Raw genomic sequence first — 22,724 nt, 5'->3', positions numbered from 1 at the left:
AGAAGTAGCTTTCTTTACAGACTGCTCAAACCTGGTGAAGATGGTGTCTTCCCCGCAAGAGTGGTCAGCGTTCGCAACATACTTAGAGGCGATTCAGAGCGACAAGGAAGAGTTCGACGTATTCTCATTATCTTTAGTTTCTCGAAATACGAATGTGAAAGCGGATAAACTAGCACGTAATATTCGTACCCAGCCGCAACTTATTACCTATGTAAACAATTTACCACGACATTTGCTCATTTGAGCCAATTTAATATAGCTGTTGACAAAAAAAAAAAAAGGATTTCACCCGTAGTATATCGTTTAATATTAATATCAACCTAAACTCGTCGCACCATATAACCCCGTCCCGTGAATTAAACATCATTTGTTATTTTTTTTTTGAATAATATTTTTATCCACTATGGGATGGTCCTCAACGGGTTGCAGGTTCATGCGGATAAGCCCGTCGAGAATTGCGGGTTTGCGGGTCGACCCGCCAAAAGAGAAGCTATCCTTTGAAACCCTTTGTTTTATTTAGAGGTTTTGAGAAAATATCCCTAAAAAATATTTTTCATTATATGAAAAAAAAAAAAAAGTAGAAGAAATTGTAGTATCAACATTCTCGATTTTTACATCACTCGTTACTATTATTTTTTTATTTTGCAGATAAAAATCAGAAGTTAACTAAATCGTGATTTTTTAAAAGATTGTGGAGAACATATTGATTTCAAAATCTTTACTTAAATAGATAAGGAAAGATTTTGTAGAGACTTTTGCTAAATATATGAGAAATGAATTTCATTTAAAAATCTTTACTTAAATAAAATAAATCTAAATAATTAGTGCTAATGACATGCCATTGTAAATATTTCTCAACTTCAGGATTTATTTGCTAATTGTGTTCCAAAAATGTATATATAGATGTCATCGGATCTTGCATATGTGTACATTTTTTTTTTTTGCTTCGCAGGTGACTTTTTAAATTTCTATAAAATTCTTTTGATTCTATATAACAAGGATTCTAGATACGATTGATGAATTTTATTATATAAATTGGTTTAGCCATTACCTTAAACAAAATGGGATCTTGAAGATATTAAGCCATTAGCCATTACCTTAATACAAATGGGATCTTCAAAAGGCCTCGAACTTTTTATCGCAATGGACAAGATTAGATTATTGAAGGCACCATCACTTACAGTCTGTACTCTGTAGTAGTCCATTCATTGAGAATACACAAAGCAACCAACAATTTTGGACAGTGAAACATCTCTTTTTCATAAGTTGACCACAAAATTGGAATTATAAGTTTTTGCATATAATAAGAAATTTCAAATTTTCAATAAATTCAAAGGAAGAAAAATACTTGGGAAGATTAAAAACACACATACTTGGAAAAGCCAACCAAAAATGACAAATTAAAACGGATCAGAAAATGCAACCTGTAAATAGTGTTACAGAAATTGCATGATACCAGTACAGGTTTACATTTTCTTTATTATTTTCGGTCAAACAAGTACAGTTTTGTTTCTTCAACAAGTTGCTTACTTAATTTACAAAGAAAAAAAACTTAATGTCAACAAATCAATAGTACTCGAGTGCTATAGGGACGTCGCCGTTACAACTAATTGGGTATACAATACCGAGATTATTCAGTTAAACTATCTTTTACTAGTTTTAATGATATTTTATCATAGTCTGCAGCATACAAAATTTTTTCAAAGTACTCTTTGATCCATAGTTTTGGGGCCTTTGTAATAGGTCAAGAGAGAAAATTAAAGCTCAGTAGGAGAGGGATTGTCAAGACATCGGACAGCGTGATGAGCAATATATATGGTCCCAGATCCCGTCACATGAGAAAAAATTAGTCAAGACAAATACATGAGACTGTCCATCACACATTTTACAAGGAAATGGAATGAGCAGACAAGACATATCTTGTGTGACAAAAGTTGACAAACTTGGCACATACCTTTCTTTGTACGTGTACGTGACCGTGAGAATGAAAAGTAGACATGCAAGTTGCCCAACTTGGTCTCGTCTTATTACAAACAAAGTCGTTTATCATGATGATGATATACTCCCTTTTTAGAATTTAAAGATATCAATCTTACATCGATCAATAATTTCATTCTCTTAAAATCCAAGATCGAGTGGCCCAAACTTTGGCTTCTTTTGTAGTTTTACAACTTAGTGGAGAGGATGGGTTACCGATTGCGACCTCAGACCAGAAACTTGAGAATCGGCTAAGTTCGAATATACTGTTGGAATGGATTCATGTGTGTGCGTCTCGATTGCTGCAGATAAGTTAAGTAGAAGGTGACAAATATAGAAGCCTATAGTTAAACAACTAAAGATATTTGTTTTGTTTTAAATCTATAGATATCCATACGTTACGTGCATACATACAAAGAGATTTTATATTAGTGAACTACGACATCATTGTGGACTGACTTGTGGTGTGTGCTGTCTATTCGATTAACAACCTCACAAATCAAGTTTAATCCTAATTAATTAGTACCCTACTGTTTAACGACCTCACAAATCAATAATAACTTCTAAATTTGAAGTTGGTTCTCTACGTTTGCTCACTACATTTCTGGATCATTGGGTGTATCTAATAGTATATCCATGCGTTCATTTAAGATTTAATATGAGCGTTGACTGTCGGCAAGTAGGAATAATCCAATTAAAAATACGTTTGACAAAAGATTAAACTATGTTATATATAATGGAATTTTTAATCCAGATATAAACCGCTGAAAGTTAACTCCTAATTAAATATGACTGTCCCAAACTATCTGAAAGTATATAACTAACCACTCCTTTCTAAACAATAATTGAACAATTTTATTTTTAAAAAAAAGCCTATGACAAGTTGACAACACATATCATTTTACTCCATACAAGATACAGAATCCAATTTTTTGCTCAAATTTTACATAACGTAGAAGACAATTAACTTTTTAAAATACTTCTACTAATTTCTTAAGTAAAAAAAGAATTGACAAGAAATACGCAAAATAGATTTACAAAAGACGACATATACTGAATCAAAAATATCACCGCTACAATGCCACATTTATGATTTATGAATTGGATGATTGGAAATCGATAGAGAAAATAATTTAGGAGAATTAAGCCGTCACTTGTGTTGTGTGGGAACAAAGCAATGACCGAAAATATCGTGACAAATAGGTTGGTCCAACCTATTGGTAGAGTAAGCCCACTTGGCATAGCTCATAATACCAGCTCATATATTTTTTCAAGGATTGGAGAAAATAAAAGAATGATGTAATCCATTGGAGTAAAGTGGAGTGCTGAATTTAAATTAGTTAAGCAAGATAATTGATATTAAGTTTTATAGGTTTCCAATTCAAAACCAATTGCCAATTGCTCCAATACTTTTCAGTATGAAATCTTTCGCCCATGAAACTTTAACAATTGGTAAGAAGTTAATTCCTTAGCATCTCGGATGAAATCGATTGATGGATAATATGACATAAAATTCTTAATTCTACTTTCAAAGAATTTTGTCAATTACCACCCAAAATTATATTTAGCTATTCTTCTAACCCATAAATAATTGGACTTCACCAATGGGTCATTTCATAATTCATCTATTCACCCGACCGTTAGATTTTACCAATTTGCTGGAAAAAAATTAGATATATAGAAAAGAATAGGGATAGTAACCACGTGCTATCTAATATTCTCAAATCATAATCTGCTACAAAATTTATTTCCTCGAATAAGTTCAATTTCTACTCTTTTAATCTTCATTGTTTCCCATAAACAAAAGTTATACGTTCTTACAGAACAATAGCTTACAACGTTGTTAGAGTATATTTTTAATCAACTCAATAAGAAAAAAAGCAATCGCTATGTATAAGAGAGGTAAGGAAAGATGGCCATAATTCATGTCTAATACCTTCGTAATGACCACTATTAATGATTATTAATCCTATTAAGTTGTAGCTCTTTTTTTCCGCTCGCGTCCAAAGTTAATTACATCATTGATGAAATTTTTGCCGAGAATAGACGACGACCCTTAATTCACCCTACGCTTTGAATAATATCATCAATAACAAAATTGAAGTGTATTGTAAAATCTAATATTGCAGCAAAGAATGCACTATAATAACTAACAGTACGACAGTACAAAGAAAATCCGCTATATTACGTTTTCGATCTATTATGACGGGCGATGATAAAACGCTTGTTAAAACGCTATAATATAATTAGATAGCGTTATTCGAACGCTACGGAAGACCAATATTCTTCTTGTAGTATTTAAGTGGTTGGGAGTTAAAGCCGGCCAGATAGATTCCAATTCTAAGATAAGAATGTTTTAACAAAATAAAATATCATACGTGAAACCAAAAACATTTTTTTAACATTGCGTGATACATTTTAGGATAGTTTATGTAATCAGCCAAAGTGTATATTTCCGTGAAACACATTACTTTCTTAACATTTTTGTACAAGCTATATAATCAGTACACTGCTAAAGCTAACCCCACTATGATAATTATGATTCCTGATTCAGTAAAACTATATAGCCGAATAGTTAATACAGTTTATTAGGGTCTAATGAAGTTGGTGTGATCATTTAATAACATTGGTATCTCCTTACTTGGTTATTTATTACCCTTGCCTTCATAATTCTACATTTGCAACTCATCCAAAAGCTTAATCGTTAAGTGTTTTTTTTCACTATCTACTGAAAAAAATCTGTGGTGACGGAGATGAACGTGTTGATTTCTGCGGTAGTATGGGTATACACTCATTTGAGGTTATCGGACGTGGCTTTAGCTCTAGTAGGGCTTTTTCTTCTAAGTTACTTGCGTGAAAAGTTAGTGAGCAAAGGTGGGCCAGTGATGTGGCCAGTGTTGGGAATCATACCGATGTTAGCCCTAAACAAACACGATCTGTTTGGTTGGTGCACCAGAGGCGTGGTCAGAGCTGGTGGGACTTTTCATTACAGAGGAATTTGGTTCGGTGGGTCTTACGGAATCATGACCGCAGATCCTGCAAACGTCGAACACATTCTCAAAACCAATTTCAAGAACTATCCAAAGGGTGCGTTTTATAGAGAGAGGTTTCGTGATCTTCTTGAAGATGGGATCTTTAACGCTGATGATGAGCTTTGGAAGGAAGAGAGACGTGTGGCTAAAACCGAGATGCACTCTTCTCGTTTCTTGGATCACACGTTTACTACGATGAGAGATCTGGTGGACCAGAAGCTGGTGCCGCTGATGGAGAACTTGTCTACTTCTAAGAGAGTCTTTGATCTACAAGATTTTCTCCTGCGTTTTACCTTTGATAACATATGTATCTCGGCCTTTGGTGTCTATCCAGGATCGTTAGAGACCGATTTACCGGAGATTCCTTTCGCTAAGGCTTTTGAGGAAGCTACGGAGTATACACTTGCAAGGTTTCTGGTACCTCCTTTTGTGTGGAAGCCAATGAGGTTTTTAGGGATTGGGTATGAGAGAAAGCTGAAGAAAGCGGTTAGAATCGTTCACGCGTTTGCTAATAAGACAGTGAGAGAGAGGAGGAACAAGATGAGGAAACTCGGGAACTTGAACGATTACGCTGATCTCTTGTCACGCCTTATGCAGAGAGAGTACGAGAAAGAAGAAGGTACCGCTAGAGGAAACTACTTTTCAGACAAGTACTTCAGAGAGTTCTGCACAAGTTTCATAATCGCGGGCCGAGACACTACATCAGTGGCCCTCTCGTGGTTCTTCTGGCTAGTTCAGAAACATCCTGAAGTCGAGAAGAGAATCCTAAGCGAAATCAGAGAGATTAAAGGGAAACTTACAACACAAGAAACCGAGGATCAGTTTGAGGCTGAAGAGCTCAGGGAAATGGTGTATCTGCAAGCTGCTTTAACAGAGTCACTGAGGCTTTACCCTTCGGTGCCAATGGAGATGAAACAAGCTTTAGAAGATGATGTGTTGCCCGATGGGACAAGGGTGAAGAAAGGCGCTAGGATTCACTACTCGGTCTACTCGATGGGGAGAATAGAATCGATTTGGGGAAAAGACTGGGAAGACTTCAAACCAGAGAGATGGATCAAAAAAGGAAGAATTGTGAGCGGAGATCAGTTCAAGTATGTTGTGTTCAACGGAGGTCCAAGGCTGTGTGTTGGGAAGAATTTTGCGTATACACAGATGAAAATGGTGGCTGCAGCAATCTTGATGAGGTATTCGGTTAGAGTTGTCCACGGACAAGAGATTGTTCCCAAGCTCACCACCACATTGTACATGAAGAACGGTATGCGTGTTATGCTCCAGCCCCGCGACTGGTAAGGTAGTTCGGTTTGAAAAATATCGATTCGGTTTCGCAATAACAAAATAGTACTAGTAAATAATTGATGTTAACCGATAATCTATATATTATTAGTATCAAAATCTGTTGTGGGATATGTTTAACTAAAAACACTATTTTAACTAATTCGGTTTGGATTTTATGTGCACCACTACTAGTTACTTCAAGCAATGGACAGATGAGAGTAACACGAATTGTATGTACATGAAATGTCTATTAAAAAAAAAGCTCTAAAAGCTAATTCACTGCACTTTGTGTTCAATCCAAATGCAACACAAAGTGCAGTGAGAATGCGAAAACCCAAATAAATTATGTACAGAAAGAATAGATGGAAAACCACTAAAATCTTTTTTTCTCCTAGAGATCGAAACAATGGTGAAGCCCTCAGAAAAATTAACGGGTATTGTTCACCTCGAGGTAGATCGATGATCTGTTGAAGATAATCATTCTCAATAGAGCTTGATACGAACTGCGATAGTGGTACGGCAAATGGGACACTTATCAATGTCTTGTCCACATTCATGGCAAGTCTGATGGCCACAATTGAATGCCGTGTTCTTTGTATTAACCAGACAGATCGGACAATTCTGAAATTGATGTGAAAATGATGGTTACTTAATGATTGACTATTGCCCGTTTACTTTATGGATTTAAGTCAAATATACAAACCTCTCTCTCTTTACTGGCAGCTGATAAAGGCGGTGCAGTGGCAACAGTGCTTGACCAGGACGTTTTCGAGCTGTTGTTTAGAAATGGATTAGTAGCACTGATTGGTGGTGGAAGAGCAATCTTGTTTGGAGACTTTCCAGTTCTTCTTCTGCAAATTTGGAAACAAGAGCATTTTACTCGTTATAAAAGATAGTTTCATTGTTACAGAGGTTACAGTATACCCTTAATTAATATCAAGAAATTTACCCGAGTAAGCCGAGCTCGAGGGTGGCCTTATACTGAGACGGGACCTCCATCAAGGCGGACAGTGCAAATTCTGCTTCTTTTCTTCCAGGATCAATGTTCTTTGCCATAATCTCCGTGAAATTCACAAATTGAAAATTGTCAAAAGCACGAGCAGGGATGTTATCATCAAACTGTCTCATTGTATCCCAAGGACCATCTCCAACACCAACCAAAACTATTGATAGAGGATATGCACTGCGATTTGCAACACAAGTTAGAGCACATAGGTTATTATTATAAGATTCGATTTTAACAAAATAGAGATATATTTACCTAGCTCTAACAATTGCATCAATGGTCTTTTGTTCTTGTGAGCTGAGGCCGCCTTGATAGGTATCAACACTTCTTGTCACCTGACATTTATAAAGATCAATGTGGGATCATGAATGTAGCAAAACCCAAATCTTTGTTTACCTGTCCATCAGCAATTATGAGAAGAACATGGTACTGCCCTCCACTTTCTTCCACAATTGTCATGGCCCTTTCGATGATGGGTGCAAAAGAAGTCGGCCCTGTGACAGAAGCAACCAAAGATCAGGTAACAGAACAAACACACACAAACAGAAAAAGAGTTTTATCAATCTCAACCTGCAAGATGCAGCTGAGGAACAATCTCTCTGTAACGTGAAAGGACATCTTCAAACCCATTACAGAATGTATCATCCGGATAGAAACTGAAGACATTCTGATCATGTGTTGTAGCTGCAAAAATCAAACATACAAACCCACACACAAACAATTAAATGAACATTTCTCTTAATACAGAAAGACTAACAAGACTTTGTTTTGCAGACATTACCATCTCCAAAACCATAACAAGGGATCAAATTATCCTCATCGAAAGCGGATAAAGTCTTTCCGATAATAGAAATCGCTTGCTGGTACGGGTTTGGAGTTGTTCCAATGTAATGCAAGCTTTGCCTGTTAAATGAGCTCGCTCCTAAATTCAAAACCAAACCCATCAGCATTACTATTAAAACCTTCAACTTCAAACACAATTGCTTTACATACATAATAAAAGTTCAAACTTTTCACCTGTCCACTCATTGCTCTTAGTGACATCAATACCAACAATCAAATTCGATGACTCCAAACCAGCATGAGAAAGAGCACCCGTAACCTATAAAAACCAAGAACATTCAAGAAACAGAACCAACAAACACAAGAACTCACAAGAATCTCATAAACACGACCAAAAGTAGTGTACCTCATCAATGGAACGGTAGTAATCACCGATCTGTGAAAACTTCTTCTTGCCTTGATTCTTTTGCGGAAGAAAAGGCGCCTGAAACCCAGAACTGTATGATGAAACAGGAGCCGGTACTGTGTAGTGATGGATGTTTTGGTGAGGACTGTGTCCGTAAGAAGAAGATGCACTTTGAGAATATCTTTGACTGTTTCTCCTGCTCGAGCGTTTCGAACTGCTACTTCCCATTAGAGATTAACTAAACTCGGAACTATGTGAACAGACACGATTGCCTGCAAAGTTACAATTTTGCTGGAGAATTATCGATCTGATGAAGTTTCTTCTACTTTTGACATTGTTTAAATCAGTAAAGTTCTTGTTTTGATACACATTATTATACTAAGATCATTATAAAAATCGTAAAAGAATCGATTTTGGAGACTGAAGCGTCTGCGTCGGTATTGAAAGAAGCAGAAAACGATAAAAATTCCAACTTTTTTTGCAATTCGGATCGTCGAAAAGAAGAGATCGTGAATTCATGATGATACCTGGAATCGAGTTTTGTCTGCGTACGGTGAATATGCTCAACGATTCATCTGAAACTTAATTTAGAATATATATATATATAACTCCAGATTTTTTTTTGTTTTTCGGGAATGATTTATCAGTTACTGACCTAAGCAAATCTGTAATTACATGATTTATTAGTTAAGATATAGAAGATTTGATGTTATCTTATTTACATCGTGTGGTATATAAATTGTAATTTTTTAAATAAAAGTTGTAAGAAGATAATCCATATAGCAAAGTATACACTATAGAAGATATTTGTATAAAGGTAACCGTTCCGATCCGTTAGCGCGAGTAGTACTTTGTCACCTATACATGTTTTTTGTGTACGTGACTACGTGCCATCATTTGTTTTGTAAACATTTTTGTGTGTTTAATGGTAGATGTCATACGTTTGATCAAAAAAAAACTGGGACTTCGTTGTCCCAATTGGCGGCGGACCAAGATAGTGTTACAACTTACATGGTTGTAAGCCATGTTTAAAAAATCGTTAGGCGCTAGTCGGGCGCTCGAGCTGGGCCTAGCGTCTAGCCGAAAAATCGAAGATTAAACGGGGATTAATCGGGATTAGTTTTTTTTATATTTTTACTTAATATATTGTATATATATTATTCTTGTGTATCTAAATCAATAAGGCAAGTTGGTCTAGTGGTTATTAGCGAGTTTGGTCACATCTTGGTGACGAGTTTGAGCAACGCCAATTGCATTTATGTCTATTTTATTTATTTTAGGTTTAATAAAATTACCAAACTACCCTTGTCTTCTACCTCTGAAAAATCAGATCTGCAACCCTAAATCCGCGTCACTTGATTTTTTTCACTTTTCATCATTTCTTTTTGTTTTCTTCTATTGTTTCTTGATAGATATGCTAGATCCATCAAATATCTATGATTTTCAACCTTCAAAAGAACAAAAAATCAAGTTTTTTCAAGATTTCCGATTTTTGATCCGATTTTACTCTAATCCTGTCGGTTCCTTGCCGCCGAGCGACTAGCCGCCGCGTAATCGGCCGCCTTGGCCGCGTTTTTGAACAAGGGTTGTAAGTCGATCCTATAGACGGAAAACCTCTTATTTCCACTTGTAAATTGTATAAATGAAAGAATAAATTATCGGGTTGGGCTTTTTTTGAGCTAAAATTATCAATTTCGGTACATCTGCCACGCATTGTGTTTTTAGGCATCAAAATTGATTTTCTCTCTCTCCGTTGCCCGAAGTCAATTTTTTTTGCGATTTTCAAATCAAAATCCGCTAACGATGAAGAGATGAGACTAAGATGAAGACACTGCAAACGAGTTGGTGGTGACGATGATGAGATTCGGTGGCCATGAGGAAACGACATTGCAAACGAGTTGATGGTGACGATGATGAGATTCGTTGGCGATGAGGAGTCGACACTGCAAATGAGATGGTGATGAAGAAAATGAGATCCGGTGACAACGACGATGACAACGACGGTTTGAGCGTAGGGGAACGACAAAATTCAGACCCTCGCACCGCCCTTCCACCTCCACCTTCCTCCGCCTCTTCTCCGCCGACCCAAATCCACGCGCCTCCCGGTCAGCTACCTCACCCTCATGGCAGGAAGAGAGCCGTCATCTATGGTATCGTTTCTCTCACCACGAGCTCAAAGGCTGCATCAACGACGCCAAGTGCATGCGTCACCTTCTCATCAACAAATTCAAGTTCTCCCCAGATTCAATTCTCATCTATTCAACCAATCTCTCTCTCTCTCTCTCCGTGAGTTTTGCTTTGTCAAGGGAGATTAAAAACTCAAAACTTTTTATGAATCTGTAAAAGTAATTTTCAAATTTAGTTTTGATTCAATCAATCTCTATTATTGGAGCCCTTGGGTTTACTAAACACACTATCCCCATAGGGTTTAGTTTCCTTTATTCAAGACTTGATTAATTGAATTCATTGGGCTAATCGGAAGATATCGTATTAGTGGCGAAGACATATCGTGAGTCAGAGAATCTAAAGGAGACGTACGTTGATGGATTTGAAGGAGAAAGAGACGGAGACAGAGCGAACACGTCGGTGAGAAGCAATGGTTGTGGTCGGAAAAGAGAGACGGTGAGAAGCAATTGTTGTTCTCAGACCTCAAAGATGGTGTTGGTGGTGGAGAGAAAACTGAGGAAGAGAGACAAGGAGAAAATAGTCATTACCCCAAATTTATAAATACTTATAAATGTAAGTATAGGTAATGGTTCCTTTTTCAGAAGTTTTGGGCCAACAAATGCCTAAATTGATAATATTCCCATAAATGAAATGAAAAATGAAACGGGCCTTAACTTTTGACGGAGTTGGGCCTAACAAATAAAAGATACAAAGTAAGCCTACCAAGTCTAAATAAAATTAATTAAAATTAAAACCAACCCGACCTCGACGAGATTGCTTTCTTCTGTCCTCTTCGCCGTAGAATTTGAAGTTCCTCCGCCGTAGAAGATCGTCTCTTGTTTCACCTAACTCCAAAATACCCCTCTCGGAATTCTCCATTCTACGATCAGATTAGATACGGCTATTTGGTAGAAGTTTTTATTCTCAACCTTCCAATTGTGCCTCCTTGGCGAAGCAATTGCGTCAATCCCTTGCACGCTACTGTTATAAACTACAAATATCTAGATCGGAGAGAAGGCTAAATCGTCTTCACTGATCGACGGTGAGATGGCTAACGGACCCGATGAGGACGCCGATGCTGTCCTCAGCGATGTCGAGTCCGATGAACCAGCGCCTGTTGTTTTAAAGGATTCTCCCCGGGAAGAAGCATCTGAGGAGAAGATAACGGAGCTTATCGCGGAGCTAGATCGAGAGAAGAAAGCTCGTGAAGCGGCTGAGACTTCGAAATCGGAGCTTCAGGTTTCCTTCAATCGGTTAAAATCTCTTGCTCACGAGGCAATCAAGAAGCGTGACGAGTCTAAGAGAGAAAGAGATGAAGCATTGAAGGAGAAGGAGAGTCTAACAAAGGAGCTTGAGAATGTTAATAAAGGTAAGGATGATTTGATTAAGCAGCAGGATGAGATGTCGAAGAAACTTGATGATGCTGTGAGATCTAGAGATGGTTTAAAAGCAGAGATTGAGAATTCCTCGCATATGTTGGTTTCTGGGATTGAGAAGATATCTGGTAAAGTTAGCAGCTTTAAGAATTTTTCAAATGGAGGTCTTCCTAAGTCTCAGAAATACACAGGTCTGGCTTCTGTAGCTTATGGAGTTATTAAGCGTACTAATGAAATTGTGGAAGAGCTTGTTAGGCAGATTGATACGACTGCCAAGTCCAGAAATGAAGCTAGAGAGCAGATGGACCAACGGAATTACGAGATAGCTATTGAAGTTTCTCAGCTGGAATCTGCGATCAGTAATTTAAGATTAGAGGTTGCAGAGAAGGCGTCGATTGTTGATGATTTAGAGAGGAGTGTGAGTGAGAAAGAGAAGAGGATTGCTGAACTTGAGAAAGGTAATTTAGAGAAGGTAAGTGTGCTGGAAGGTGAGGTTGTGGAGCTGAAAGGGTTAGTTGATGAGTATGATGGGAAGTTGAAGACTATGGAACTGAAGATGGTTGCTCAGCGTCCCTTGTTGATGGATCAGCTGAATCTTGTGTCAAGGATTCATGACCAGCTTTACGAGGTTGTAAGGATAGTTGACGGAAATAGTTCAGAACAGTCAGATTTGTCTGAATCTTTCTTTATGCCTCAAGAGACAGAGATGGAGGAGAACATTCGAGCTTCATTAGCAGGTATGGAATCCATCTTTGAACTGACCAAGGTGGTTTCTGGGAAAACACAGAGTTTGGTGGAAGAGAAGAGCCATGAACTGAAGAATTTGAATGAAACTTTGGGTCTATTAGTTAAGGAGAAGGAACATATTGGTACTTTACTGAGGAGCGCTTTGTCCAAAAGGATGATAGGAGAGCAGCCAGCCCAAAAAAGAGAATTGTTTCAAGCTGCAGAGAATGGTTTGAGGGATGCTGGTACTGATTCTAAATTCGCTAAACTCTTAAAGGATGGGAAGGTTCAGGACTCTCGTAGTGATAATACTGATGACCATAGTACAGAAGACAACGAAATATACTCCCTGGTGTGTGTTCCTTTAGTTCCTATTATGTTTTATGAATGTCATTCGTTCGGGTACCTTATGATGTCTGTACATTGGAATGTAGGCCAGCACATTGGAGAATATTGTCAAGGCATCTCAGCTTGAGATTGTCGAACTGCAGCACTTATTGGAAGAATCAAGGCAGGCTCTCTAATACAGAACTCCGTCTTTATATCTTATAATTTTGAAAGAGGACATTCACTGGGAAAGTAAATGCTTAGTTTTACCTCATAGCATCGGGTGGCCAAGGAACTATGAGGCAGTGTCATTATTCAATCAAATTTAAATAGTAGGAATATGATTCCAAACAGCTTTCTATTGGGAACTTAACTTCCACATGTGCTTGCGACATCGTACTTGATGTTTAATGAAACCCAATGAAAGTAACTGTTTTAAATGCATCTATGTCATTTCTTGTGTAATGCATTTTTTTTAATGTGATACTCCTAGTTGTCCAGTGTAGTTTGCCGTCCGTAGTGATCATTTTCTTGCTTTTGTTGGCGCAACTTATGCTGACCACTTGTTTTTGCGTATATCTATCAGGGAAGAGACTAGTTCTCTTAGAAAACAATTGGACACTCAGACAAAGGAGCTTAACCAGAGAATGCGCCAAATAGAAGAACTTAAAGAAAAGGAGAGGATTGCAAACGAAAACGTGAGTGAATTTTTGCTTTGCTATTGCTGTGACAGCTGATTATCTCGTTCATCATATGTCATTATATGACAAAGTATGTAACACTCTGACGCAAGAGTTTGTTTAAATTTTGGTTCCTTGGGATAATAGGTTGAAGGGCTTATGACTGACATTGCTGCTGCTGAAGAAGAAATAACAAGATGGAAAGTAGCAGCTGAGCAGGAGGCTGCTGCTGGTGGAGCTGTTGAACAAGACTTCACATCACAGGTGCGTGATAAGTCTTTGGGTTAGTCTAGTGCAGGAGGCCAGGAGCTTTGTAATTACCCTAGGTGGTCTGTAATGGCTTATAGGTATGTTGACAAGCTTAGCAACTAGTGTTGAGTCAGTTAGCTAGAGAGCTAACAAGTTAAAGAGACGTTTAGGGGAGAATGAGTTGGGGTATTAGGTTCTGGGATTAGGAATTGCACTGAGGGTAGTTCTCTATGATGGTTCTTTGTGAAGTGAATGAAGGATATTCTTCTAGGTACGCATTTCCTAGAAACTAAGGAATGATGATAGTCTTAACTCTTATTGGCTTTGTTTGTTCAGCTTTATGTGCTAAAAGAAGAACTTGAAGAGGCAAAGCAAGCAATTATGGAATCAGAAAAGAAACTAAAGTTTAAGGAAGAGACGGCTGCTGCAGCCATGGGTGCAAGGGATGCAGCAGAGAGGTCTCTGAGACTCGCAGACAATAGGGCGACTAAGTTGAGGGAAAGAATCCAAGAGCTAAACCGTAAAGTTGAAGAATTAGAAACCCATCGGGATATGAATACTTCAAACAGAGCTAGATATGCGTGTTGGCCATGGCAACTTCTCGGGATTGATTTTGTGGGAGGTCGAAGAATTGAGTCAGGACAAGAAAGTGCGAACGAGATGGAACTCGCTGAACCTCTACTATGAGAAACCGGTACTGATACCAATACCATACTCTCTGTATTTGTATTTGATTTTTGTGTATATACCACTTGAAAAAAGTTTTTCAAAGCTTTAACATGTTTTCATGTTGTAATGTTTGAGTAAAGGAAGTTTAATTTGGAGGCTTGGCGAAAAGTAGGGTGTTTCCCACACCCAACAGTGATCAATAAAATATGAAACTTACAATCTTTTTTGCTCAAAATCTTAGAGTGCTATGGCTCAAATGATGTTTTACACGTCCTTAGCCTAACTGGCTTTTTTTTCTGTTTTTGTCAACGTCATTATTAATTTGATATAAGATCATAAAATTTTGTACAAAATCAGAGAGGTCCATGTAGATTGTATTGCTTGCTCTTCTACGAGTTTAAGTACTTGTATATTTTTTTGATAAAAGTACGTGTAGCCTTTTAAAAACTCACTCCTCAGAGCATATTCAGTGAGCTAAAATGTATACTTAGCGAATAACACCTATTTTTAAGATGAACCACCAAAGGTTGAAAACCTTAAATAGTTATCCAATCTAAAATCATATTTTAATGTTTCTCAGTTTCTTAGCTATGGTTGACTGCATAACTTCTTAACTTATTTACTTTTTTCCAACGTACAAATAACTATTTAATTTTCAAAATAGAGCACCATATATAATAAATAACTATTTCTTATTAAAAAAAAAGTTTAAGACATTTAATAGTTAATATTATAGGTTTTTTATACAGTAGTTTATTATAATAGTAAAAAAATCATTTATAGATTTAAATTTTTATTTATATTTTTCTACACAAGTTTCCCAAATGACCACGTCTAGAATGGAAAAGAATCCAGGTTGCAGAATGGTAGATAAGTTACCATATACGTTTCAAAAATTAAATGTGATATATATAGTTTCCAAAAATGAGGTGATATTTATATATATAGCCATTGACTATTGAACCCTTCAACCATGTAAATTAAACCCTCAAGCTTATAACTTCTTAATCTCCATCTTTGTGGTGGGTGAGGAGTCATCATGAGTAATATTTTCGTTCATATGAGTAAGTACCCAAAAAGCCAATTAATACAAAATTCTATAAATATGATGGAAAAAAATACAAACAACATCCCCGTTTTGGTTTCCATTTTCCATGTGTGCCAAATCACTAATCATACCATAGAAAATCTAAAAAATTCATCAAAACAAAATCAATTTTTTTTGTTTTTATCTTTTATTGAAAAAATAGAGCTTACGAAACAGCTTTCAGTTCCACACGTCTGCTATTGAATACTGGAGATCGCCGGAGGAATAAGGATCTCCGAAAAGACATCACTGGTTTGATCGAAACGCATTCTCTCGTCTCAAATTTTCGTGGTGTTCTACTTTGTAATGTCAAATCTAAGTTTTCTTTTTATCACCTTCGTGTTTTGTCGTCTAGAAAATTTATGGTTAATCACACGTGAATGTATAGCATTGTTTTGTTTAACCTAGGTGATAAGCAAATTGAGTCTTTGATTAGATCATTCGTGTTTTGTTTTAGCTCAAGAGATTAATGACAGTTTGTTTATCAATAAACAGGAGTGAGATGGTGTTGATGACAATTGGAGCTTATAATCAAAAGTTGTAATTAAAACCTAACTATGGGAATCTTGTCACGCAGGTAAAAACCCTTTATCTCGTTTCTCTTATTGTTCTCTCTAAAATCGGATTGGTGATGATTGTTGTTACAGCCCAAGTAGTAGTAGGAGATCATCAGATGATAGCATGAAGCTTCTTACAACAGCATTGTTTGCTATAGCTTTTGGCATTCTTGTTGGACTATCTTTTCCATCTTTATGGATCACTGAGGTTAATTCTTCTTGTTTCTCTTCAAATCTTTTCTTCTACTTCTTAGATTTTATCCTCCATTTAATTTGTTGCATATACCATTTTTGTTTTGTGTAGACGAGTCTCCCCAGAAACCTTCTTCGCTCCATTGCTATCTCACTTAGAGATTCAGGAATTGCAACTCCTCCCAAGGCCATTGATATCTCAAAGGCATGTTTTATGTAGAAATTTACACTCTCTTTTTCATGTTTTAAGAACAAAACCAAAGCTTAAGGCATGTTTGGTGCAGATATGGGAACCTTCAAATCCTCGAGGCGCTGAGAGATTACCACCCGGTATTATTGCATCCGAATCGGACTTGTATTTGCGCAGATTATGGGGGAACCCTGATGAGGTTTTTCCTCATTCTTTGATATTACATCTTTCATGTGTGATCATTGAACATTAGCTTCAATTTTCTTTTCTCTGTTTCCTCAGGATTTGAAGAAGCAACCGAGATATCTAGCAACATTTACAGTGGGTTATAATCAGAGACACAATATAGATGCTTGTGTTAACAAGGTTGATTGATACCTTTTTTTGTTTTCTCTTTTTGCTTAATAGTAAACTCATTTTGTTTTGTCTACTCAAAAACAGTTTTCAGACAACTTTACAATTGTTCTGTTTCATTACGATGGGATAACAAGTGCGTGGAACGATGAGTTTGAGTGGTCGAAGAATGCAATACACATCAGTGTCAAAAGGCAGACAAAATGGTACCAATATCTTTGCTAAACCACCTTTTCTCCTCTGGTTATATGACTTCCTTGACTCTCTCATATTGTGAATTTAAGGTGGTATGCAAAGAGATTCTTGCATCCGGACATTGTAGCACGATACGATTATATATTCATATGGGATGAAGATCTTGGAGTCGATCACTTTAACGCAGAAGAGTGAGTTTCTTTTACTTACTCACTTCCATTTTAATGAGCTTAATTAAAAATTTCTAACTATGTTTGTTGTTGTAGATACATACACATGGTGAAGAAGCACGGCCTTGAGATTTCGCAGCCTGGTTTGGACCCAGAGAGAGGGTTTAACTGGCAGATCACCAAAAGAAGAGAACATAGTGAAGTCCATAAGTATATATATGACTCATAACGTCCTCTCTAGATTATTTTGTTGCATTACAAAAAGGTTCTGAATATGGCATGAATCTTAGCAGGGAAACAGATGAAAAACTCGACTGGTGCTCTCATCCTCCTCGGCCTCCATGTGCTGCGTATGTTTCAAAAAATCTCTCTATCAAACTCGAATTTCAAACATATTTTAACCATATCAAATTTGTTGTGTCTTTTAAAAACACAGATTCGTGGAGATAATGGCTCCTGTATTCTCAAGAGATGCGTGGCGCTGCGTCTGGCACATGATCCAGGTTACACTTACTTTGTTATCTCTTGGCTCCTTCATCTCTTTATACATGTAATCCTTTCCTAAATAACACCTAATTGTATATGAACGGAAAACAGAATGATTTGGTTCACGGTTGGGGTCTTGACTTTGCACTCAGAAGATGTGTTGAGGTACACAAAAGATTACCATGTTGCTTAGTGTCTATAAAAATGTTCTTACATGTTTGATCAATTAATGAAGAGGCTTCCATTTTTGTATGTGAAAATGAAGGAGCCTGCATTTGAGAATATAGGAATAGTAGACTCACAGTGGATCGTTCATCAATTTATCCCTTCCCTTGGCAACCAGGTTACTTAACTTCTTCACTTTTCTCCTCTCCAAAAACCAATGAAATTCTCATTCTTTCTCCTTTTCTTGCAAATAGGGAAAAGAAGATAATGGGAAAGCACCATGGCAAGGGGTAAGAAAACTTGGTTTTCTCTTTGCCTTTATCTGAATAAGAAGCTTGGTCTTGTTTTGGAGAGCTTTCATGGGTTCTCTATAACAAGACCTAGGGCTATCTTAGGTTTTTATATTCCTTGACAAGAAAGTAACCAAATGGACTTAAACTTGTGTGTGTTGCAGGTGAGGGATAGATGTCAAATGGAATGGAAAATGTTCGAGAACAGAGTAGATGCCGCGGAAAAGGATTATTTCAAATCATTACAAGTCGAAAGCCCATCCAATTCAACAACCTCTCAATAGGGACCTTACCAATACTAGTTCTAGCCAGGAGACTTCAAGGTGCTATATATACTATAGTGTCTCAACATTTGCATATAGATCTCTATAGGTTATAAGATTCCGTTCTCTTTGATCCGCACAACAAGCAGATTGAATAATAGAAACAGGATTGTGAATGATTTTTAATCACAAAAAGATTGTGAGGAGCTGAAACAGAACAGGTGTGTGGACTTTGACAAAGATTTGTCCAATTTTTTCATGTGTCAGCATGTCCGGACAAGTGACGTGGCATGCAATCGTGAAAGTTTGAGTCTTCCACGTGTCGATTAAGAATCGACCTCGGGAGAACAAGGAGCTCTCCACAACGCACAACTTGGTTGGCTGACCACAATACGTGTCAGAAGATCTAACAACAAACAGACCACAGAAAAAAAAAAAACACAAAACAGAGATTTTGTTTTTGTTTTTGTTTTTATGTTATAATGTTTTCGTTATAAAAGACGAACCAACCTATTATTAAAGTCACAATCAAATTGAGAGAGATGAGTCTCTAAAGATAACCTCTCTCTTGGTGACACGTGTTTAGACCACCGCTGCTTAATAAACCCAATCGCGCACCGGAACATGAGTGGCGGCTATACTCTCTCTATTTCTTCTCTTCTAAGGATTTTTCAAGTCTCAAACTTTCAAAGACTCTCAGTTTCCATCTCTGTGAATATAATCTTGAGTTGAAAAATGGGTCTTTCGCATTTTCCGACAGCGTCAGAAGGAGTACTACCACTTCTGGTGATGAACACGGTTGTTTCAGTTACTCTGTTGAAGAACATGGTGAGGTCTGTTTTTCAAATTGTTGCATCCGAGACTGAATCTTCCATGGAGATAGAACACGAGCCTGAAGAAGATTTCGTGAGGAGAAGAATCTCGATTACACACTTCAAGTCTCTATATGAGAACAGAGGAGAAGAAGAAGAAGAAGAAGAAGAAGAAGAGAGAGGTGTGGAGTGTTGTGTGTGCCTTTGTGGGTTTAAAGAGGAAGAGGAAGTGAGTGAGTTGGTTTCTTGCAAGCATTTCTTCCACAGGACTTGTCTAGACAACTGGTTTGGTAATAACCACACCACATGTCCTCTTTGCCGGTCCATTCTCTAGTGGTGGAATCTTGTTTCACACTTTCCTTTTGTTTTGCTTTGCTATAGGCAAATACCACATTCTCTATCCTCTATTTTACCCTTTTTGGTGTTTGTGTTTTTTCCCCTTTTTTTTGGTATGAAGAAGGGGTTTTTTCATAATAAAGGACTAAAATTGTTGTGTGTGTTTTCCCCTTTTTTCTTGAGTTGAAAAAGGTTTTTTTTTTTCTTTTCTAATAATGGAAATATCATATTTCAACTCTCAAAGCTCTTGTATTTTAACATTTTAGAAAGAATTATATTCGTTATATCTTGCATTTTATTTCATGTATTCATGACTAGTGTGACAATTTTGCATTTAAATGTGAAACATTACAATTCGATTTCAAACCAGATTTTGCATGTTATCGGAAAAACAAATTGTGTGGTACTAAAGATCCAAGAGTTCATGAAATTACTAATTTGTATAGTCTTTATTTCCATGCACCTTTCTAGACAAAGGAAACAACACCCATTTTGTTACATAACCAAAATAAATACAGGAAGAACACAAATCATTTAATACAATTTATTTGTATAGACTTTATTTCCATGCACCTTTCTAGGCAAAGGAAACGACACCCATTTTTGTTACATAACCAAGACCAAAATTAAAACCAGGAGAAGAAGAAGAAGAACACAAATCATTTAATACAATCTATATATATATATATATATATATATTATGGTATGTCACTTATTATTTCTTATTCTTCGTCCACATAAACTAGGAGCTCTTAGTCATCCACTTACTGAACTTCGTATGCTCAAACTTGATGAATTGCTCAGCTTCTTTGTCAACATCCTCTGCTTTTGCAACCTCTCTCGTGCCCATATTCTCGCTCTTCGACCTCCTCATATCTGCATACTCGAAGCCCTGGATCGGTTCTTCGGCTTCAAATACAGGTCGGAACTCCTTCATCGAGTCCCGATGATGATGATTATGGTGATGATGATGAGATTTGTGACCAGAACTGGAGGAGTTTCCAAGTACCATTCTTAAACTAGCTCTTTCTTATTTGGAGTGTTGTTTTCTTAGCGATATCTTTGAAAACTATCGGAGGTATATCTTTATATAAGAGATGTTATGAGGTTGTAGTCAACATAAAAGATTGGCGTGAATCCGATTCCCTTTTTTCTTTATGTCTTTTCCGAGCAAATATATAAATATACTCCTAGAGGTTTGGCCGATTTTAATATATTCTATGCACATGTCTAGAGATTTGTTTGGTCTAATGATAGGTAAGAAGGATCTAATACGAAATATAGCGTGTGAGAGATTAGCTTTAACAAGAAGCAAGATTGATTGGTCGAAAACATTAACAACTTCGAATTCTTGAAGTGGGCCAACGGTTTATAATTTTCTAAGTATATGCCCCAAGAGTACAAACGACAAATGTTAAATTTGGTAGTTACTGTTAGTTATTCGTCATAGCTTGATCGAATTAGATGCCTTAATAATGATGTATGATGTATCTAATGCGCAAGCTTTAATGGAGAACGTAGGAAAAACGTGGTTCTCTTCGTCGGTCGTCTTATTGCTTAGTCAAAAAGTGATCATGCAGGTTATGTGTCAGCTAAGTTGACCTGGCCTGGCCTGGCCCGGCCCATAACATAGGTGAGAGAAGCCCGTGCATGTGATGAGAGTCTCAAATTTAAAAGTTGCCAACTTCAAATATTTTCTAGTCAAAAATAATACCAATCAAATTATCAAAATTCTTGCCATCCACAAAATGTTTTTTTTTTTCCTTTGTGATAAGAATCAGAGTGTTTTATAATAAAAGGTTGCTTTCATGAAGTTTCGACATTTTTATTTTATTTTTATGTACTATTATTTTGAGATTTATTTATTTTAAAGATCAAAATTAACATTTCGCTTAAAATTTAGGAAACGTTGGACCAACCCTGTAGCAACCTCACACATTCATACATCCGATCAGCTACTTCGTCTTCTTTCTCAGGCTTTTTGGGAACATCTTTGTTTTGCAACTTCAAACAAATTATGATACCAAAAAAAAAAACTTCAAATAAATTAAATATTTTGGGAACAACTTGCAATAGTTTCTGCAGTTCTTGTAGATCTTCTGAAAGAAAACAATTTCATTTATTTGCTATTGTAGCACTATTCCGTCTCTACTTGTATTTAAAATTAATCTGATCATAATGCCCTTTGAAACACCTTAAAGGCCAACATCTTGAGGTGCAAGTATAAGTACAAGAAAAAGAAAATCATTTTCTGACAAAACTTAACATTTGAAAGATGGTAACAAAATTGATAAGTTGGAAACTTAACTTTTATCAATAAATTTATTAGAGATTAGAAGAAAATTAATTTAAATGTTACACACACTTCAAATGAAAGAAAGTACGAAACCACAAGACGTAGGTAGAGACAAAAGGAGAATAGAAACTACTACGGTACTACCTTGTTTCCTAGTGACTATTTAGCTGCTTCATCTCCGGTGCTAGAAGAATCATCTGGCTTGCTCACAAGATTTTGAAGTATGTTAGTCTCAACGCTTTTGGTACGCTGCAGCGAAGGAGTCCGGTGAAGCTTGCACCTGAATGACCCCGGGTGAGTGGTCGGTGAGCAAATGCAGTTGTTCTTAGTGATGCTGGTCTGACGAGGCAGTCCGCCAAGGCCCATCGCCGCTATGGAAGCTTCAGTTTCCATGATTCCTTTGTCGTTCATAATTTGAATATGAAATAGAAGAAGGGGAATCAATGATGAATGAAGAGGTATACCTCACTGTGTGTATATAATTAATATAAGATTTGAAGAAGCTTTAAGACTGAACAAATCTTTTTCTTTTTGTATGGTCATCACGGGAATGATGATGGAGTCCATAAAGGACCAACTGTATCCTAAACTTTAATTTCAAATGTTTCATCTACTCCTATCCCCAAATGGTTCATGATCATGACTTTCATCATTCATCA

General features: G+C 36.8%; 7 protein-coding genes across 8 annotated transcripts; 4 read left to right on the top strand and 3 right to left on the bottom strand.

The window, feature by feature from the left end:
- The first annotated feature begins 4,607 nt into the window (after positions 1-4,607).
- LOC9326769 (cytochrome P450 86B1) lies at positions 4,608-6,466 on the top strand. The gene has a single exon (XM_002893397.2). The coding sequence runs from the start codon at positions 4,731-4,733 to the stop codon at positions 6,297-6,299; it is 1,569 nt and encodes a 522-aa protein (XP_002893443.1). The 5' UTR covers positions 4,608-4,730; the 3' UTR covers positions 6,300-6,466.
- A 10-nt stretch (positions 6,467-6,476) lies between these two features.
- Positions 6,477-9,121, bottom strand: LOC9326768 (E3 ubiquitin-protein ligase RGLG5). The gene is made up of 10 exons (XM_002890660.2): positions 9,007-9,121; positions 8,480-8,751; positions 8,308-8,392; positions 8,072-8,212; positions 7,861-7,974; positions 7,687-7,784; positions 7,546-7,625; positions 7,234-7,467; positions 6,988-7,135; positions 6,477-6,905 (listed from the first exon to the last, which is right to left on the bottom strand). Exons 2-10 carry the CDS (start codon positions 8,705-8,707, stop codon positions 6,768-6,770), a joined length of 1,266 nt encoding a protein of 421 aa, XP_002890706.1. The 5' UTR covers positions 8,708-8,751; positions 9,007-9,121; the 3' UTR covers positions 6,477-6,767.
- A 2,276-nt stretch (positions 9,122-11,397) lies between these two features.
- Positions 11,398-14,899, top strand: LOC9329502 (paramyosin). 2 transcript variants are annotated; one of them, XM_021015310.1, is made up of 6 exons: positions 11,693-13,099; positions 13,182-13,258; positions 13,661-13,772; positions 13,902-14,018; positions 14,340-14,697; positions 14,813-14,899. In XM_021015310.1, the coding sequence occupies exons 1-5, from the start codon at positions 11,693-11,695 to the stop codon at positions 14,688-14,690; spliced, it is 2,064 nt and encodes a 687-aa protein (XP_020870969.1). In that variant the 3' UTR covers positions 14,691-14,697; positions 14,813-14,899. The 2 variants fall into 2 exon arrangements, with proteins under 2 accessions (XP_020870968.1, XP_020870969.1); XM_021015309.1 differs by having other exon boundaries at positions 11,398-13,099; positions 14,340-14,895.
- A 955-nt stretch (positions 14,900-15,854) lies between these two features.
- Positions 15,855-18,861, top strand: LOC9329501. The gene is made up of 15 exons (XM_021014911.1): positions 15,855-16,062; positions 16,255-16,336; positions 16,407-16,524; positions 16,621-16,713; positions 16,793-16,897; positions 16,981-17,064; positions 17,140-17,258; positions 17,337-17,438; positions 17,514-17,627; positions 17,711-17,767; positions 17,854-17,920; positions 18,015-18,068; positions 18,169-18,246; positions 18,323-18,358; positions 18,523-18,861. Exons 2-15 carry the CDS (start codon positions 16,317-16,319, stop codon positions 18,640-18,642), a joined length of 1,167 nt encoding a protein of 388 aa, XP_020870570.1. The 5' UTR covers positions 15,855-16,062; positions 16,255-16,316; the 3' UTR covers positions 18,643-18,861.
- An 88-nt stretch (positions 18,862-18,949) lies between these two features.
- On the top strand, positions 18,950-20,018 carry LOC9326767 (probable E3 ubiquitin-protein ligase XERICO). Its single transcript, XM_002893393.2, has one exon. It carries the CDS (start codon positions 19,357-19,359, stop codon positions 19,765-19,767), a length of 411 nt encoding a protein of 136 aa, XP_002893439.1. The 5' UTR covers positions 18,950-19,356; the 3' UTR covers positions 19,768-20,018.
- A 179-nt stretch (positions 20,019-20,197) lies between these two features.
- LOC9326766 lies at positions 20,198-20,846 on the bottom strand. The gene has a single exon (XM_021014910.1). The coding sequence runs from the start codon at positions 20,779-20,781 to the stop codon at positions 20,512-20,514; it is 270 nt and encodes an 89-aa protein (XP_020870569.1). The 5' UTR covers positions 20,782-20,846; the 3' UTR covers positions 20,198-20,511.
- A 1,095-nt stretch (positions 20,847-21,941) lies between these two features.
- On the bottom strand, positions 21,942-22,668 carry LOC9326765. Its single transcript, XM_002890657.2, has one exon. The coding sequence runs from the start codon at positions 22,474-22,476 to the stop codon at positions 22,225-22,227; it is 252 nt and encodes an 83-aa protein (XP_002890703.1). The 5' UTR covers positions 22,477-22,668; the 3' UTR covers positions 21,942-22,224.
- Between the last annotated feature and the right edge of the window lie 56 nt (positions 22,669-22,724).

The sequence above is a fragment of the Arabidopsis lyrata genome, assembly GCF_000004255.2.
Source record: "Arabidopsis lyrata subsp. lyrata unplaced genomic scaffold ARALYscaffold_1, whole genome shotgun sequence".
Taxonomy (NCBI): Eukaryota; Viridiplantae; Streptophyta; class Magnoliopsida; order Brassicales; family Brassicaceae; genus Arabidopsis; species Arabidopsis lyrata.
This window is presented reverse-complemented; position numbering and strand designations above follow the sequence as displayed.

Coding starts and splice junctions, on each gene's coding strand:
- LOC9329502 (XM_021015310.1), top strand. CDS start 11,693: ATGGCTAACGGACCCGATGAGGACGCCGATGCTGTCCTCAGCGATGTC. Junction 13,100..13,181: donor ACAACGAAATATACTCCCTG/GTGTGTGTTCCT, acceptor ATTGGAATGTAG/GCCAGCACATTGGAGAATAT. Junction 14,019..14,339: donor AACAAGACTTCACATCACAG/GTGCGTGATAAG, acceptor TTGTTTGTTCAG/CTTTATGTGCTAAAAGAAGA.
- LOC9326765 (XM_002890657.2), bottom strand. CDS start 22,476: ATGAACGACAAAGGAATCATGGAAACTGAAGCTTCCATAGCGGCGATG.
- LOC9326767 (XM_002893393.2), top strand. CDS start 19,357: ATGGGTCTTTCGCATTTTCCGACAGCGTCAGAAGGAGTACTACCACTT.
- LOC9326769 (XM_002893397.2), top strand. CDS start 4,731: ATGAACGTGTTGATTTCTGCGGTAGTATGGGTATACACTCATTTGAGG.
- LOC9329501 (XM_021014911.1), top strand. CDS start 16,317: ATGGGAATCTTGTCACGCAG. Junction 18,247..18,322: donor TCCCTTCCCTTGGCAACCAG/GTTACTTAACTT, acceptor TCTTGCAAATAG/GGAAAAGAAGATAATGGGAA. Junction 18,359..18,522: donor GGAAAGCACCATGGCAAGGG/GTAAGAAAACTT, acceptor TGTGTGTTGCAG/GTGAGGGATAGATGTCAAAT.
- LOC9326766 (XM_021014910.1), bottom strand. CDS start 20,781: ATGGTACTTGGAAACTCCTCCAGTTCTGGTCACAAATCTCATCATCAT.
- LOC9326768 (XM_002890660.2), bottom strand. CDS start 8,707: ATGGGAAGTAGCAGTTCGAAACGCTCGAGCAGGAGAAACAGTCAAAGA. Junction 7,975..8,071: donor TTGTTATGGTTTTGGAGATG/GTAATGTCTGCA, acceptor TGATTTTTGCAG/CTACAACACATGATCAGAAT. Junction 7,468..7,545: donor GATGCAATTGTTAGAGCTAG/GTAAATATATCT, acceptor TGCAAATCGCAG/TGCATATCCTCTATCAATAG.